Source organism: Gasterosteus aculeatus, chromosome 15 (genome assembly GCF_964276395.1).
Source record: "Gasterosteus aculeatus chromosome 15, fGasAcu3.hap1.1, whole genome shotgun sequence".
NCBI classification, from domain to species: domain Eukaryota; kingdom Metazoa; phylum Chordata; class Actinopteri; order Perciformes; family Gasterosteidae; genus Gasterosteus; species Gasterosteus aculeatus.
In genome coordinates, this window is record NC_135703.1 from 6,929,530 (window position 1) to 6,947,356 (window position 17,827).

At 49.1% G+C, this 17,827-nt stretch overlaps 1 protein-coding gene across 3 annotated transcripts in view; it reads left to right on the plus strand.

The window, feature by feature from the left end:
- Positions 1–17,821, plus strand: part of mnat1 (MNAT1 component of CDK activating kinase) — a 29,423-nt gene extending 11,602 nt beyond the window's left edge. For all 3 annotated transcript variants that reach the window (XM_078089931.1, XM_040199437.2, XM_040199436.2), the window contains 2 exons: positions 6,374–6,495; positions 17,511–17,821. In XM_078089931.1, the coding sequence (XP_077946057.1) occupies positions 6,374–6,495; positions 17,511–17,631 (243 nt within the window). In that variant the 3' untranslated portion in view covers positions 17,632–17,821. The remainder of the gene's footprint in view (positions 1–6,373; positions 6,496–17,510) is intronic.
- Positions 17,822–17,827: the final 6 nt, after the last annotated feature.

A 17,827-nucleotide genomic window follows, 5' to 3' on the forward strand; every position in this document is an offset into this window, starting at 1 on the left:
GGAAGAAGGTTAACTTTTTGGAAAACGGATTGTCTTAGAAGTAGAAGCCCCTCACACAATCCTTTCTTGTAAAGCAAGCACTTAAAGGTTTTTTTTTCCAAAGTTTTAGTTGAGGTGCATGTTCAACAGTCAAAGGAGCAGATATTGTGTCCTTAAGACGTCCTCCCCCACCACCACATGCCCCTTCAGCAATTCAGCCGGCGGGAGTGACATATCCGGCAGTCTTTAAGCCATTTGATCCATGGAACGTGAGGATGCCGATTCTTCCTCGGTCTTTATTTAAAGAGTGACCTAACATTGCATCTAGTTGTGTCATGTTGTTTACTGAGAACAAGCAAGGGGACGTCTCCGCTCCTCTGACACTACTCTCTTCCGGGAGTCCGTAAAGGAGACCTCCTCCAGCCCACATCCGGACTCTTCCGGTTTTTGCGCGTTAACATGTTGGCGAGTGGATGCTTGAGGAAGTGGGTCCATCCCGAGAGAAAGTCGTCTCGGTCCAGGTGTGATGTGAGGTGGGATGGGCCCGGTCTTGCCTCAGGAATGGTCTAGAATCCCTCACTAATCCCTCACTTTGTAGGCGCTCTTTTGAACCCAGGCACATGCACACACACACATAAACGAACACTCCCCTCACCCAGTCTGAGTAAACATCCTTTGAAGAATAAAGTGTCTTTTTGAAATAGACGTCCGCTGCTATCAAAAGAGATGGAGGGAGGCAGCTATTCACTGTTTAAACAGGTTTGCTTGTTGTTGTCTGACACATAAGACCAGCGTGCCAAGCGCAACAAGAGGTGCTTGGCACCTGCTCAGAGCAAAACATGGTTGCTATAAAATTGTTCATGTATATTTGATTCAAGAATTGTATGAGTTTGATGTTGATGTGCAGAAGTGTGCATGTGTGAGGTTGGGGATTGTCCTCAGCTGCCACAGTCTCCCATTCCTGAAAGCAGTGACCAATGGGGAATCTGTCCACCTCGGGGCGGCTTTCAGCGCCACCTGACATGAAAGGTCCGAGGTTCCCGCACCGCTCCGCTCCTCACAGGCGCCACGGCAGCTGACATACCTGACGAGGCCGGCAGGGCTACTTAATGAAAGCAGGAGGCACGCACACATAAACAAAAGAGCAACTCGCGTACACAGCCAGCCAAATGTGGCTGGAAAGTTTACGCCTAAACATAGATGTGTAGCTGACTGAAATAACCCCGGCTTCTCTCTGGCTTTATTCCATTTTACACTTAGGCAGTGGTATTCGACTACCATAGAAAACGCACAGGCGGGCACACACACACACACACACACACACACACACACACACACACACACACACGCACACACACATGGTGTCAGCTTGTTTGCGCAGGCCTGATTCACTTGGTTAAGTTGTCCTCTACGGTGACCTCTGTCTTGCAGACATACTCGTCAACACAGGCCAAGCTCTGCCTTACTGGACTCCGGCAGACTGGACTAACCGGTTTTACCTGCAAGGTGCCGCTTCATACCCCCCCAAACACCTACTCACTCTTACTGTCTTCATTGTTATTTTAATTTATTTTATTTTATTCCCACTCTTTGTACATATCGTTGCCCAAAACAGATGATGATGTGGTTTATATGAATGTGGTTTTGTGTATTTTGTGTAAACATTTTTATAGGTACAACATTCGCAAACCCATAGTTTTAATGTGGTTTGAGTGTGTGGGCTCTTCCTTCCTAGCTGTGGGGGAAGGGGTGGGGGGGTTTATGGAGAAGGGGTTAGCTCAGGAGTTGAAGCCAACCGTCAGCCCTGATTGGCACCAGCACATGTGGACATTCACACCTCTGCCCCTGCCCCTGGCTTGGCCCCGGTGGGTTGGCCTCAGCATCCCTTACCACGGGGCAGGCCGAGCCCGGCCTAGCGGAAAAAGAAGTTGTCAGCTTTAGGGGCTTTGCACCGGGGCAGCTGCCGCTAGACAGGCGGGTTATATTTAAACTCGGGAGGCGAGCGGAGGCACTGTGTGGGGAGCAGCGCTCGCTACTTGCTGCTCAATGGGCGGCACAAAGCTCTTTATCCATACAGAAGCACTGGCGCTGCCAGGGCAGACGGCTGAAGTGAGGTCTGAGGCCGGCATGGCACGATGATGGGCCCTAATGACGGTCATTCATATTATCCCCTGCACGCTGCTGACTGCTTTTTCCGTTTCCATTGATCTCATCGTCACTTTGTGCATTAGTGTCGAAAGCCTCGCTGCTTCTGGAGGTCTGCTGGAAGCCAGCTGTGGCCCCCCAATCCTTGGGAACCATGCGACTGTATGTGGTTGTGTGTGTGTGGATGTAATGTGGCGGTGCTGATGGAGAGGTGAAGTCTCCGTGACCTTGATTTGTCCTGCTGAGCTGCAAAGTCAAAAGAGGGTTGGGGGACCTGGAGGCTGCTGTTTGTGCAGCGTGTGTGGTTTTTAGTGCCATTGTTTGTGGTGATCCATCATTTGGGATGTTGACCACTGATCCTTTGAGTAGGATTGGCATTGTGGACATTGAATCTGAAGACCTCTTCCGTCACTGAGTATCACTTTTTGTCTTTAGCAAACATTTCAAAGTAGAAAATGATCAAATCACAAAAGCACCTGTAATTATCGGAAAAAATTAAGCTTGTCGTCGTTTACAAATCTGGGAGCACTCCTAACCCAATCCATCTCTTTGTTTTGAGTGTATACTTTGGTGCCGTGCCTCAGTGGCATACCCCTCATACCTTGAGAGTAATGTGACTTATATGACACCCCTGTCCCATAAACGTCACATGAATGTCTGCCATATCACTCTGTCAGACGGGCTGTTGCTTTCCCAGAAGACGTTGTTGACAGCAGAGTTGAGAAAAAGGTAACCGGACATCACAAGCCAAATTCAACACCCCCCTCCCCCCCCCCCGCTCACCAATCCCCACCGGACGCCAAGAGTGTTAAACAGTTCTCCTAGCCAGCACACCTGTCTTCTCCACCAGCACGAGGTCCGGCAACCGTGACCTGACCTTTTTAAAAAATGACTCCACTCCTATAAATTGAAGCTTGTATTGCTAAATCACTACAACTCCATCTGGGCCTGAGGTTAAATGTAGAAGGATCACAGTACTAAGAGAAGCAGGATTACTCTCTCTGGAGTAACGGTGATTTCCTCAAATCATCCCCCCCCTGCGGTTTTATTGAGATTGACGACCCCTCTGAGATTCACTTTAGTGCCACAGAAGCATTATCCGAGTCTAAAATACCAGTCATACACAAACCCGAGAGCACGATGAAGGCCCACATGAGGTTCTAAGGTAGTAAGGTAGGCCTCAGTGATGTGAAGAGCAGATGTTTGTGTTGGCTCTTTCGTCGGTGATGTTGCAGGGGCCCTCGTCCCTTAGCCCTCTCTGCTCTGCCGGGCCTGGTCAGGGGTGTGTTCCCCCCCCCTCTGTTGTGTTCTTTCACCGGAGCATTTGGAAAACAATATTCACATGCTGCACTTCTCACGGGCTTTTAATAGGACCCGATGAGTTTCATGAGGTTGAGTGAGGATGAAGCATGTCTGAGGCCGCTCTGATTTAGATGGACCGCATCAAAGCAGCTTACCCAAGAGCACCGACAATCTGTTCTTTCACTCCTTTTTGTGGTGGGTTAAGTGCGTTCAGGAGAGCAAAGCCTGTCCTTGTGTATGCATGTCTTAGGCTCTGTATGTTCCTGATGATGTGTCTGTCAGTTTTCAAGGTGCCCTTGCAGAGGAATGCAACAGAGATTTCTCCGGTGGGGGTTGGCTCAGTTCTGTCCGTCGCTCAAAAGTCTTGATTTATTGCTCCTTAGCAATCTGCAGCTCCCAATGTGTCGCTCTCCCGCTTTAACGTTGTAAACTTTTATTCTCGTGCCCCCCCCCCCCTCTCTTCGCCTCGGCATCCCAGTCCCTCTGACTGGTGCAGTAGAGGAGTGTGAAATAAAACAGGATGGATGGATGATGGAGGGAGTGAAGGACGGCACAAGCGAGGGAGAGCGAGCAGGTTTGGGTTGGGTGGTCTGGGTTTCATTAGCCGGCGGTGGAGCTCCACCGTGTTGGATACATGGGACAGGACGGGATCACTGGCACCTTGGGGTCAAAGGTTGAATGAAAACTATAGAGAACTGGGTCTAGAATTTGTTCTAAAGTAAAACTCAAACAATCTGAGGCATTTGAATAGTGTATAAAACGGGCAATATGGATCTAATCATTGGTCGATTATTTGATTTTGCTTTGTGTTTTGTATTCAGTAAGTGACCAGTTTGATGTGTGTATATATACAAATAAATCAACCAATCATGGAAAATAGTATTCTTATTGTTATAGTTAGTCAGAAATAGTAGTTTTAAGGTAAATCTACATACGGCTTCAATGATGTTCTCTCACAATTTCTGCCTGTAAAAATGCCCCTCCAGCTCTAAAGGTTATGCTGCTTATTCCTGCCTGACTTACCTTCTGTTAAATGCAACAGGTTCAGGCTTGTTCTGTTGAAGTTCAAAACCATTCTTGGAAATAGGATTGGAATATATAGATAATAATCCTTTACTATTGTGATCTGTATCATAGTACGGTACATTTCCTGAAGATACCAAGAAAGGAGTGTCTTTTTTTATATATATATACATATATAAAATACTTGACTTCAATACTGAAATATAATGTATTGTAAAATATGAATAAATAACAGAAAAGGTAGTTCATATTGAGTGGATAAAAATAAGAAAAAAAACACACATAAGATAATAAATGCATAATTACAAAAAGAATTTCCATTTTAAAAAGGGAGTGGATCATAATTGGACATACTAGAAGATGGCAAATGCATGTTCAAAATAAGATTAAATGGAAAAGACACCAGGCTTGGTAACCTATTGAAATGAGACCCGGATGGTTTAAGGTGCTCAAAGTGTTAACCCATCAGCGTTGATGGGACGGTGGTACTGTACTGCCTTCCTGTCCTCCTCGTTGATTCGCAACATTGCCTTCATTGGCTCATGCGATCAGAGAAATATAAAAAGTGGTAATTCTGTTGAAACGGAGCCAGACAATTTATATTGTCCAATTGTGTTTATTTTCATATCGTAAATATCCTGCATACTCTGCTGGTTAATACAATTACCACCATGTTGTCTTTGGCTCCGACTCTGCATTGCAGTCTCAGTGTTCATCACTTAGTGCTTTTGCACAAAGTTGTAGCTCAGCTTTGGTTGCCTCATTTCTGTGTGTGTGTGTGTGTGTGTGTGTGTGTGTGTGTGTGTGTGTGTGTGTGTGTGTGTGTGTGTGTGTGTGTGTGTGTGTGTGTGTGTGTGTGTGTGTGTGTGTGTGTTTTCTCGCGCTCGCATGGGGCAAAGCATGTGTGAAGGCGGGCAGTCTGAGGCCACGGGGCACATGTTATTCGTTTAGTTTGGTTTTCATCAGCTCCCCTCTGTGTTCTGTTGTTTACACTCCCCCTCTGCTCTTTTCTTTGCTTTCTCTTATCTTTTTATCTCTCCTTTTGTCTCTTGAGTTCCTTCGCTGGTCCCTAAAACAGTCAATGTTTGTTTAGAAATCATCTTTTTTAATTCCAGGCTTTTTCAATGAGTCTGGTTCATCTTGTCACTACTTCCATGTTGAAGAAAACAAAGTGGCGTGACGCTGTGTGGAAATCCCCCTTTGATGGCAGAGGCCCAAATCGAACAATTCTGCTGTGTCTTCAAGAAGGATCACGTTTCTCGCTCCATCACCACGGTCAAGAGCATTAGGAACTGGAGTAGCCTGACTGAATCTCAACTCTTGAGTACTGACGATTTGAAGAGGTTTCTACAAAACAAACTACAGCTTTCTGAGCAGAGGTTGGAAGACTGCAGAGACACAGCAGCCGCATTTCTTTAGTTGAATTATGTTGGATAATCCTGATTATTTGCCAGTAACATTCATATTCACCCACGTTAGAGCCACAATGCAAGTAGCAAATGATCCTTGGACCTTCTACACACTTCCTCTACTTAATTTAAGTTGTATTACGTAATATCTTTCTACTACATTTCTACAGTACCTTGTTGATTGGATTTGGCAATTGGGGGGATTTATCATCCATTTTTGATTGAAAGTAAACTGTAATCAGGAGTTACATCTCCACATCAGGCGCGTGGCGGATCTCCTGCATGATGTCGTGATCAGATTCTGATTGTGGAGCAGTTGACAACTCAAGAGGTACCGAGTCATTGTCCCAGCAGTACAAGCTATTGTCAAACCAGTTAGTCAAGCGCTGGTGCTTGTTAACGCTGCGGTTTTTATGGATGTAAACCTTTTCAGGGATGATTTGTGTGTGATCTGTGGTTTGCATATTTAACCCAAAACAATGAAGACATTGTCCTTTTGTTTAATTGTTTTTCAGCGCCAGACGGTGTCTCTTCAGCCTCCTCCCAGGATAGAAGAAGTTCTGTACCAGTACAAGCCTGTCCATGTTGAGACGTACGGACCCCCAGTACCGGAGATGGAGCTGCTGAGCAGACTCGGGTACAGACTTATTTACACACTTACACAGCCAGACGGGCTTATTATGAGTCTTACTTTTACCTTTTAGGTGAGCAGGGTTGACAAGTTGAATGAACAATGGGTCCACAATTTCCCTCAAAAGTTAATGCTTTTAAACCCAAATAAATATCTAGCAAAGGTCCAGGTGACTGCCATGCACATAATTATAAATGCAGTTTATTGTAATTAATTATTTAAAAATATGCCAACTGAACATTGTCTTAATATTCTGAATGAAGAAACCCACCACTTTTTTTGTCTAGGGGCTGATTACACTCAGAATTGACTTCTCCGAATAGTAGTAGTTTATTGTTACGGTCTTTGGTGTCTGGTTAGAGAGCCGCTAGAGAGCCGTCTGGTAGGAAAGCCCGTCTCGTCTCACTTGACTCCCCTCTCATTAGCGGGGAGAGTGAAAGCGAATGAGGAGGAGTAACAACCATCACCCCGCCACAAGCCACCACAGCGCCTCTCTGTAGCAGTGTCCATTAACACACACAGGAAGTGCTTCTCCCCCCCGACGGCCCCTTCAGGCTAATCAATCCACGACGCCATAGGTCCAGTCCTCGCCGAATGCAAGCTATCCATCAGACAGCCTTCTGCACTGCAGCCGGCTGGCACTCCGGCCCGCCTGCACACCGAAAGCGGCCCGCTGCCGCCGCTGATGGGAGCAAAGCGGGGTCGTGTTCTTTTTTTTGGGGAGGGCGGGGGGGGGGGGCGGCGGCAAGTTTGACTTTTCAGCCCTGCTCCAGCCTGACATTAACCTTCATTTGGCCAAGATGTGCAGAATTGTTTTGAATTTTCTCGATTAGTTTTTATTCTTAAGAAAAAAAAGCTGCCTTTTAGTTGCACAATCACACCTACCTAATTACCTGGAAAATCCCGTACTTAAGGAAAAGGTTTGGCCTTAACGGTTTGTGGGCGAATAACTGAGACTTATTTACATTATGCATTCAGTGAAGTGCTGAGGTCTTTCTTCTTTTGGCCAGGCTAATCAATATGCAGATGAAACACATCTCACAATTTTTGCCGCATGCCGGGGCTCAGAAGAGGGAGGGAGGGAGGGTGAGGAGGGTGAGGGGGATGAGGGGGGGGCTGGTGTCAGCAGTTCAGGGGTCCAGGAGGGACGGCGCTGGAGGGAAAGGGCTCTGCCACGGAGATAAATGAGGTCGAGTTCAGCAAGGAACGCCAGTCCCACTGGTGCGGGCGGCGCGCGGCCAGTGACACAGTCGGGCCCATTCGGACAAACCACAACTCCCAAGATGCAATGTGCCGTTAAGTAAAAGCAAGGAATTGTGCTGACACTTGTGTGCAGTTTGTGATTCAGCTAAGTTTGCGGTTTAGTGCATGCGAGCTCAGATGTACATAAACGATCAAGCTCGTGCGCACGCACGCACACAGACACACACACACACATACACACACACACACACACACACACGCACATGCATGCATGCAGACGATGTCCTTTCAAACCGCTATACATCTTGTGTCGTACGCACTCCCTCTCACCCCTGTTACTGCAGTCCTGGCATTTTGGAAACAATAAAACTTGTGTGATGTGGTAGAACTTTGTGTGTGTGTCTGTGTGCGCGGGCGCGTGCCGTGGAGAGAATGCAGACGGCGTTGAGAGGGTGAAAAGTGAGTCCCCAGCGTGGAGCCTTGGACTGCGGCTCCAGTCCTATGACCTGTGAAGGGAATATGCTTGATTGTGCGGGGAGATATGGATGTGCCTCATGTGGATGAGGTGAAAGGGGCTGCGAAGGGAGGCAGGTCCTTATTTTAAAACACAGCTGTTTGTCTTGGTCAAGGCCTTTCGGTGACAGCAGCAACGGCGGTGATTTGTCTTGGACGCAGGCATCGAGAGAGGCGGGAGGATTGAGCTCACACAGCCCCTCCCCGGCGGCCCTGGGGCCCCTGGGGCCTCTGGGGCCGGTCTGTTGCACAGGATGTCCAGTCAACACGGGACTCACCGGAGCCACGTTTTTGCTTTTCTTTTCTTTTTTTCTTTCTTTAAAATTTCGAAATGTCTTTCACGCCGCTCCTTTCCCTCTGTCACAGTGTCTGTGTCTCTTTCGCCTTGTCCCTTTGCCCCCCAAAAAACCGCAGGAGTGCTGCACCGCTGCCAGGAAAAAGATGGTCCACGCCTCTTTCGCTGTGTCTCTCTCTCTGTCAGCTGTACCTGAATAAATATGGGCTGAGCTGAGCACTTATATTAAAGACAGCTGCCTCAATAGTGGAGCAGAGAAAAGGCTGCATGTTCAGGCTACAGGGGCCTCCCAAAGTGTCCATTCAGCTTCCACCTCAGCACAGCAACCCCACTTCGCACACGCATTGGCGACCCGGAGCTCCTCCCCTGACGCGCATGGGATTCGCCCCCGAGGATAGAGCCCTTACTGTGTGCGGTTTCTAAAGTGCCGTCCATCTCATTGACTGCCATCAGAACCACGAGTAGACTACGAATGTAATATTACAGCCTGTAAACGCCAAAGGAAGCGACACGACTCTTTCATGTAGAAGAGTAAAAAAACAAAAAACCCTAATAAACAAAAATCAAAGTGAAGTAAATACTGCTTTGGAGACGCAAACGGAAACCCACGATGATGATGTTTACGTTGACATGGCTGTGACATAATTCCCAGCACACGGCAGACTCCAGCGTGAGCTGTTTTATCTCGCGTGCACGCTGCGCCCGCTGACGGACGCAGGCCAAATGGAAACACTTGAATACATCAAAGGTGTGCCGCGCCAATTCAGTCGGGCGTGCGTTATAGACCAAATAAGTACACTTCTGTGCATTAGCTCACATAGAACACATGCTGACGGCCTGAAAGAAAAGGTCACGTCCTATTTCAGTTAGTGTGTGTGTGTAGATCAGCATCTGGGTCTGAGTTTGTGCTCCCCAAGAATACTTTTAAAGGTCTGACTGCGTAGGCGATGAAAGACTGGCTGGGATCTTGGACAAGGACAAATCATATGGAGGGGGGAGAAAAAAAAAGAGAGGGGAAAGAGAAATTGGCTGCGGAGCGTTGAAAATTTTGACTCGAACCTCAAGTGCTGACAATGAAAGCTCGCCAGAACAGTTGTTTGTGTTGGCACGGGTCGCCCTGAAATTAGCCCATCTCTTTCTGACAGAGGTTGCTCAATGTGCTTCGCCAAATGCCAGTGTGTACAATATTATGAAGTTTTGCCTCCTCCCCCATCGCTCTCTGTAATTGTTGGAAAAAGTGAGGTTTTCTGTTGGGAGCGCTTGTCGAGCATCCATCTCCTGTCGGTGGGGTGAAGGGGAGCAGCTGAGGGAGATTGTTTAGTCTGGCGCTGTTCTCCTGGGGTTCCACTCCTCTGCAGGAGGAAGTAGTCCTCGCAGCACTTTCACCGAAGCCGACAACCTGTGACCATCGGAGGGGACAAATAGCGATGCAAAGGTTTCTCTCCGACCTGTATTTTTTTTATAAACGCAGATGTTTTCTTCCCCTCCAGGAAACTTCCCACAAGTCTTCATTGAACGTAACGCAGTCTTTTTATGGACCTACAGTCCAAAGGACCCAAAGATTGCTTTAGCCCGCGTGCGTAGACCAGCTATGTTTAACGTGCGCTCACTGTTCTGGGTGGGAGCCAAGGGTTAATGGCTCTCTGAGTGATGCTCTCCTCCCGCTCGTGTTCTTTAGCTTTCCAAGCATCCCTCGGCGTCAGCGTGTTTATGTGAATGGTGCGTATCCGTTTGTTTGTTTGTGTGTTGCCTTATTCTGTATGTTAAGTGCTTTGGTGGGAGGGAGATGTCAAGAATAGTCAGTGATGCCTTCGCAGCCCTCGCTTCCTGGCATCCGGCTCCGCTGGCCTCTTCCCGCCTGGTTGGCCTGACTCCAGGTCTGAGCGCCCCACCTTGACCCTGGATTCGGGCTCCAGGAGTCAGCAGGACCACTAGACGTGCTCCCGGATCCATTTCTGCCATCGCTAAATTGAACTAAACGAGGTTTAAATAACATACACGTCTTTGTTCCGTTCCGCTGCTTTCACTTCTGTGTGATGAAAGTGCAAGTCAGCCATCATACTCTTCTTTTCCACTCAACAGGCGCAGAACAGCTTCACCAGAGGAATTTTCGGCGGCCATGAATAGCTTTCCCCCGTATCCCAGGTTCTCTGATCCCTGCAGGGCGCATATCCGTCTGATAGGCCCGACAGGGCTGTAAGGGCCAGGAGGAGGGGTGAAGGGAGAGGGGGGGGCAGGGTCACGGGTCACTGCCCACAGGGGACCTGAGCACCGGGACGTAAGAGTGCCGGGACTGACGTGAGCAGAATGATGGCACCTTGGAGAGACGGGTCTCGTATTTTTGGCCTCCAGTAGTCATTCACACACACTCTCTCTCACACACACACACACACACACACACACACACACTCTCTCTTTAACACAAACACGGCGATGCTTCGGTTATGAGCTAGAGTCTGAGGCGCCTGTTAGCATGACCTCAGATGAACTCCCTCAAGAGCACACTGCTTTCATCTAGTTTTACTACCATTATATAATGTCTCAGGGCAGATCTTTTGCTTTCATTCAGACTAAATTAAATATTCTGTGGTGTTGCCAAATGGTTTCCACAAATTCTCTGGGGTTACCACTATAACCAAGACCTAAAGCTGAACTCTGTTTGTCAGACATCCTACTTTCTTCCAATACTCCACATTCATTGCACTCAATGCTATTGTATTTTATTACTACATCCAGCATAACTTCAATGCAGCACTCCTCTCACTATCTAAGTGTTTCCATAGCTTCGGTCTAAAAGCTTGAATGCAGCCGCGGGGCTTTCAGATTTAACATTTGCATAACCAAAAGAGTGCATGCACATTAAAACTGGAGGTTCAAGCTCTGCCATTTGACTTGCAAACCCGTCTGTCATCACGACGGCCCGTCTTCATTCACAGCACACAGCCACCACCTTGCTTTCATTCTCGGCTTCTCGTGCTGTAGGTGCTCTGTCTCCTCGTTACTAACAAGATCCGAAACAGAGTGGATCGCGGCCACTGTCCGGCTCTCCGCCAGCCCCCACCCGGGCCATTATCCTGTCTGTCTCAGTAAACAGACCATTAACAGACAGAGCTGGTGGAGGCCGGATCACTATTGTTTCCCCCTCCCATAGATCTGTTCAAATATTGATCTTCTCTTTAAGTATGCTTCAAAATAAGCATGCGCTGTAGTTGACTGGGGGCTTTTCACTTGTGGGCGAGTCATATCTGACCCACAGAGCGGACGGGAACAGCGTGATGGAGCGGGAGCGGCATCTGTCTCATGTGTATTCTGGTCATCTGAAAGAGGTCTGCTTTTAGTGTTATTGTTTTCCCCTCTGGGGGCCGTGTGCCAGACGGACCAGCGGCCTCCTCCCAAGATGAACCCGGGCCGTGCTAAACCAGGCCATTGCCAGCGAGGGGGACACCGGAGCGCAGGCAACCGCGTTCTTGTCCTCCAGGCGTATTTGTGTCCCGGCCGAAAAGGCAGACAGTGTTGACCCCGTCACCCGGCGCGGGGCGAGGTGATGCCTATCGGACTATTTTAACACACACTGATCTCTGTGGAGGTTTCAAAGCGCTTGCCTGCTTTCTAGGGTTGAATTCTTTGGTTTTGAGGGTAATGGGGCACACACACACACTTTGTGTTTTCTGCACACTGTGTGTGTCTCCTGCTCTTCACCCCTGGGGCAAAGGGCCCCGGCAATGTACAGGGGGATTAGCTGGCTCATTTTCCCCTCTTAAGAGCTGGAGAAAGAAAACAAACTCCCGTCTTGTGGGGCTTGGCACTGGAGACTTGCCACGCACACCTCACGGGGGGGGGGGGGGTGGGGTGCCTCTCGCTGTGTGTATTACCCCCCCCCGTTGTTCAGTTCCCCGCCTAGCTGTTCCCATCTTTCTTCTTAATTGAAATCTTCTTTGCCTCTCCTCAGAGCTCGAGGTGCTTCAGTAACCGATACCTATGGAGGTGAGGTGCCCCCCCCTCACCGCCCTCGGGAAAACTCTTTGTTCGTCTCTGTATCTAATTGTCTAGGCTCGTTGTGTACGTGTGGGTGTGCCTCGCGCTAGCAACCATTCACTGAACAGCATATGTTCTTCCATCGTTTACGGCGCCATTTGGCTAACGATGACACTGATGTCATGTCATTATCCTCCCTCTTCGGTCTGGTTTGCCCCCCCCCTCCCCCTCCTCCACCTCCCCATCCCCTCCCCGCCTTCCTCTAAGCTCTCCAGGGGGCAGAGTTATCAAGTAGCAGCTCAGGAGACGAAAGAAAGATGCTCTCTGTATGAAGCGTCCAGCGGGATGTGTGATGCCGCTGCCGCTGGTTAGATGTGAGGCCAAGCCGGCCAGCCAACCTCTACTGCCCCCACCAGGTCAGACGGGGGAGGTGCGAGGCCAACAGCGCCCTGGATGAGTGGAGGGCAGGTGACTGACTGAGCAGGAAGTGAGGTTTGGGCGCGAGAAGCAGCGCGGGCCTTTGTGGGGGGGGCGCACCTCTACTCTGCTATCTGCTAACAGACACAACAACAAGCGTAGCACTCAGCCGCTGAGCCGGATACCAACACGCCGCCTTCCTGTAGACAGCTCGCAGATTGTCAGTCACTTCACGAGAATGTATTTCTATAAGCGCTCACGTCAAGTGTCAGCCGAAGCTTCTGTTAACACTCTAAACATGTTCTCCCCTTGACTGAGTGCTGGCTACACCCGCCTGCCTCTCCTCCTCTCTTATGGGACGCAGAGAGCCCGTCGACGGGGAAGATAAGACGCACGATAATGGATAAGGGGTCTGTAGGCCCGTGAGGATATGATGTAACCGTATTGAGCCCCCCCCCTCAGACACACTCACAGTCGACTTGAGATAATCGGACGGACAGTGGGCAGGCTGACAGCTGAGGATCCGTCTCACACACTCGTACGTCCCAGAGGAAGCTCCATTCAATGGAAAAGGGAGTGACCTCTGACCCGCGGTGATGAAAGACCTCTGTTGACAGATATAGTATACCTGTGAGAGTCCTCTGTGTTTGGCTTGTCTGCGGGGGCTTTGTTTCTAGACCGCGGCCCGGTCCGATCTCACACATTCAAGCCGGTGGAATCCTGCTCCATCTGTCCACCGTCGGCACCGATACGAACCGCGCGAAAAATATGTATTCACACACACACACACACACACGTAGGCACAAGTCGCACACATACACAATGCGCTCAGTGTGCTGCGTCTCACAGGGGTACATTTTCTCTCAGGGTAGAGTGTAGAAAGGAGGGGCAGATGGGGCAGCAGCGCTGCGAGTGAAACCGGAGCCGCCTTAGGAATGCAGGGGGTGTTTTTGGAGGACTGGAGTGGAGTTTGGGGGGTAAAGGGGGGGGGGGGTTGACTTAAGGGGGTAGGATGGGTGATTAGGGGGTGACAGCTGAGTGCTGACCCCTCTATAATGACAAATCATCTGGCAGGTGTGTGGCTCTGCACCTCCCCACCCCCTCTGCCCGCCCTCCTATTCCTCCAGCCCCCATCAATTCCAGACCAGGAATCCTCAGCCGCTGCCGGAGCGGAGCACTAAAGGAAGACTTCCGGACATCCACGCCGCCTTCCAGCAGCCTCGGGACTGGCGTTTCTGCAGTACGGGGCGGCCTCTGTTCAGATGTACACTTCCCAGCGGTAGTCAGATGTCGACTTTGCGCTCGGAAAGACACCAGTCTGAGCTCCTTGGCTTCGATAAACGGCGCTAAAGAGGCTTCAGTCCTTGGTCTTCAGTAGGTTTTATTGGTTTATCGTTGCAGGCTTCCCTTGTCCAGTGTTGATGGAATAGAATGCAGATTTTTTCCCTCCGGCCGACCTCGACGTCGGCGTACCCCGTTCGTGCCAGATGTAGTAAAAGCAAACACTGAATCGTGAATCGGTGAGAGTGCTGTTAAAGCAAAGTCTCCCGGTCAGTGTCGTGAATGTAAGAGTTTCTTTTGAAAGAGCCATCTTAACTTTTTTTTACTATTAAGTCTGTATGTATGAAAGCAGCCAAGCTGTACAGCGACCTCTCTGTGATTTGTCCGTTAATTAGGTGTCTCCTTGCTGAAATAACCATTGTAGCACTACGGGCCTCTTTTTCCATCCAGCCCCGGCTGCCGCAGCTCTTCTTGATCCAACTCGAGCCAACACATGGAGTCTAGACGAAGAGGCCCAACGTGGCCCGCGCCTCCGTCTGATATCGCCTGTTTTCCCTCCCGTGTCGATTATATTTCCCCGATGAAGCCGAAGCCTCCGTTCCACTGCAGCGTCGTCCATCCGAACGCAAAGAGGAGCCACGCGTTCCCAGCTGGAAATCAAGTAGAGCCCCACCGGAACATTTCGCCACTTATCTTTTCACTTTGAATTAGAGATGTGGCTTTGCGGCATTTTCCAGTCAGCCGGGGTGGGGAACACTTTCAGGGTCCCGTCAGGAAAATCTCTGACCGGTATTAGCATTAGCAGGAGACATTGCCCAGGTATTCAGAGTTCCAGACCCAAGTGGAAAAATGCGGTTGGCCAACTTGACTCTGAACAGTTTTTAACCACATGGCTTTTTGAAAGAAATGAAGTTACAGCCGGAGGGAATGAGTAGAGTTTGAAAAATAATGCAAGCTCTTCTATCATCATCTATTGTGCTTTGAAGAAAGAAAATTTGACACATGCTGAGATGTTCTTCTGAGAAGGAAATCTGGTAAAACATACATATAACTTGTGTATGTGTGTGTACTAGTGGAAAACCCCTTGTCATATTCCCTTGTGGCAATCGCCGACTGACACGCATACTGTCACCCTGTGTCATTCAGTTGTCTTCATCACCTGCACCCGTCTTCTCCCCCCCCAAGCGACATAATGGGCCAGTCCAAAGTGACCCATATTTACCCAATAATACGAAGCTTTGAAAAGACCCATATCGAGTTGCAACTAATGCTCCAGTGGGGCCCGGAGAGTGAAAGATGTTACCGGCCGACACGGCTTGGGTTTCACGGCCCTGCGAACAAAAGGCAGTCCAGTCCTCAGAGAGAAAGAGAGGGGGGTGAAGGTTTGGGGGGGGCTGAGTGCACACCGAAAACGTAACATCTCGAAGCGTTTCGTAGTGGTATAGTGTGTGTGTGTGTGTGTGTGTGTGTGTGTGTTATGTTTGAAGGCTGCGTAAAGAGCGTGCTGCACATTATTAATGCATTTCATGTTGCCGCACGCCTTTTTGGTGTCGTCCGTCCGCCCTTAATGTCTCAGCATCGTCGAGTACAGTCATGTGAAAGGAGCAGAGTTCATCTCTCAGCTTCCTCCGTAGCCGGTCGTGTGTGTGTGTGTGTGTGTGTGTGTGTGTGTGTGCGCGCGCGCGCTTGAGTGTGTACATGTATGCCGCTGGCCTTTACAGGAAGATGCGGATACGGCCGCTGAGTTAATGGAGCAGAACTGAACTAACCTCGGGTGTTCGGGGTGAGCAGAGGGCAGACAGAGTTGGTTTAAGAGAAGAGGGTTTGTGATGATGATACCCAAAGGTGATTTCACCTCATATCCTCCCTCCTCTTTCTACTTCCCACTCCCACCCCCTCCTTCATGTTCTCCCTCCCTCTCTCTCTCCTTAGGGGCAGGCAGGTATAAAGTTACACAGAGCTCTCAGCTTTCTTGGAAGGAATGACCACATGAGTAGCTTGGGGATTAGATTAGCAGGAAGAGCAGACTTAGCCGGGCTGTAAATAGCCCACTTTTTTCACCATTAGAAAGGCCCAGTACAATATAATCAATAGATAGCACTCATCTGATGCAGGAAGCCATACGAGAAGACCTCCCTCAAGTGCTCTGAAGGACAGGCTACAGCAGCTTGGGCCTAATGAAGTTATTATTAATCACTGGGCCTCCTGTTTTGAACTTGTGTGTTTCTCTAGTGGGTGATGAGTGGCCTTTGTGTGCGAGGCCTGATTGACGTCTCTCGCTGTTCTCACTCACTTTCTATTACAAGACAAGTCAAGGTCACCTTGTTTGATGTATTGGCATGTTAAACAATATGTTATAGTTTTGAGGAAAGCAGCCGTCATAAACACCAAAGCATAGTATGAGATATATATATATATTTAACACAAAACACCTTTTTTTTCACCCCTCCATCTCACACACACACACGCTCCTCACAGGTGTTGGGTTACTCTGTAAAGCAGCCAGAATGGGCACAGAAATCACAGAGCCGTCTGTGTTCCCGTTTCCCTTTGAAGTTCCTGCGGCTCACAGGAACAGGGGCCACAAAGCCAGACTCGTGTGAGGGCTTTAGCCCTCTCTGCCAGGATTCCGGTTTCTGCAGGGTGGGAGGAGCAGGGGGAGACGGCATTGACAGGCGAGGCTACGTGTTGTCTCAGTTGCTCGAGGACTTTGCTTTTTTAGCTTTGTAGTCAAGATGCTTGGAGAGAGCAGTACAGAACATGTGCGCAGGTTTCTCCCCCGACGGCCACTTTTTTTTTCGAAGGCACAAAACAGTGGAGGAAGGATTAGAGCGGGTGGGGAAACGGGTCAATCCCCTGCTGCATACACACACAACTCACAAGTAGAGGGGCATCTGTCCCCGTGGGGACGAGACGTGGAGACTAAATTAACAGCTCGACTGTTTTTCTGTCTGTGCATGAATGTGAAAATAAACAGTAACTTTTGGCTTTCCTCAAGAATCCGAAAAGGGGCTTTGGCAGGATACATCTGTAAGCACTTAGAAAATAAAAGACACCCATAATACTTTAATAGAGCCATGTTGGAGAGGCTTTTAGGCACAAGGTGATCCAGTGTTATTGTATGGGTACGTCTGTCTTCGTTGATCTCATCAAAGGGTCGCTGAAAGCCAGAAAAAACAACTTTCAAGTGTGGATTTAATGAAGAATAAACTTAAACTCAAGTTACACTCGCAGGAACTACTTTTTGAAAGCGGCTCTCGGGGCCCGGCCGGTCGGCTGCGTTGTTTACGAAATACCTCACTGCTGTTACTGACCAGGGCTCTCTGTGTGTTCTCAGGTATCTGAACCACGTGCGGGCTGCCATGCCTCAGGACACAGCTGGAGGATACACCTCAGCTTTGGCGTGTCATCGAGCCATTCAGGATGCTTTCAGTGGGCTGTTCCCTCTGAAGCGCTGAGCACACGCAGGGCGCAAACAGCGCAACAGCTACTGGTTGGAAACGGGACTCAATGGACAATAAAACTACGACCGAGAGGGGAAAAAAGCTGTTGTGGCAGGTGGTGCTATGACTGATTCTTGTTCACTGTATAGGACTTTTTTATATTTTGTGTTAATTTTATATTTAAATAAATTACAATAAACACAAACACTCC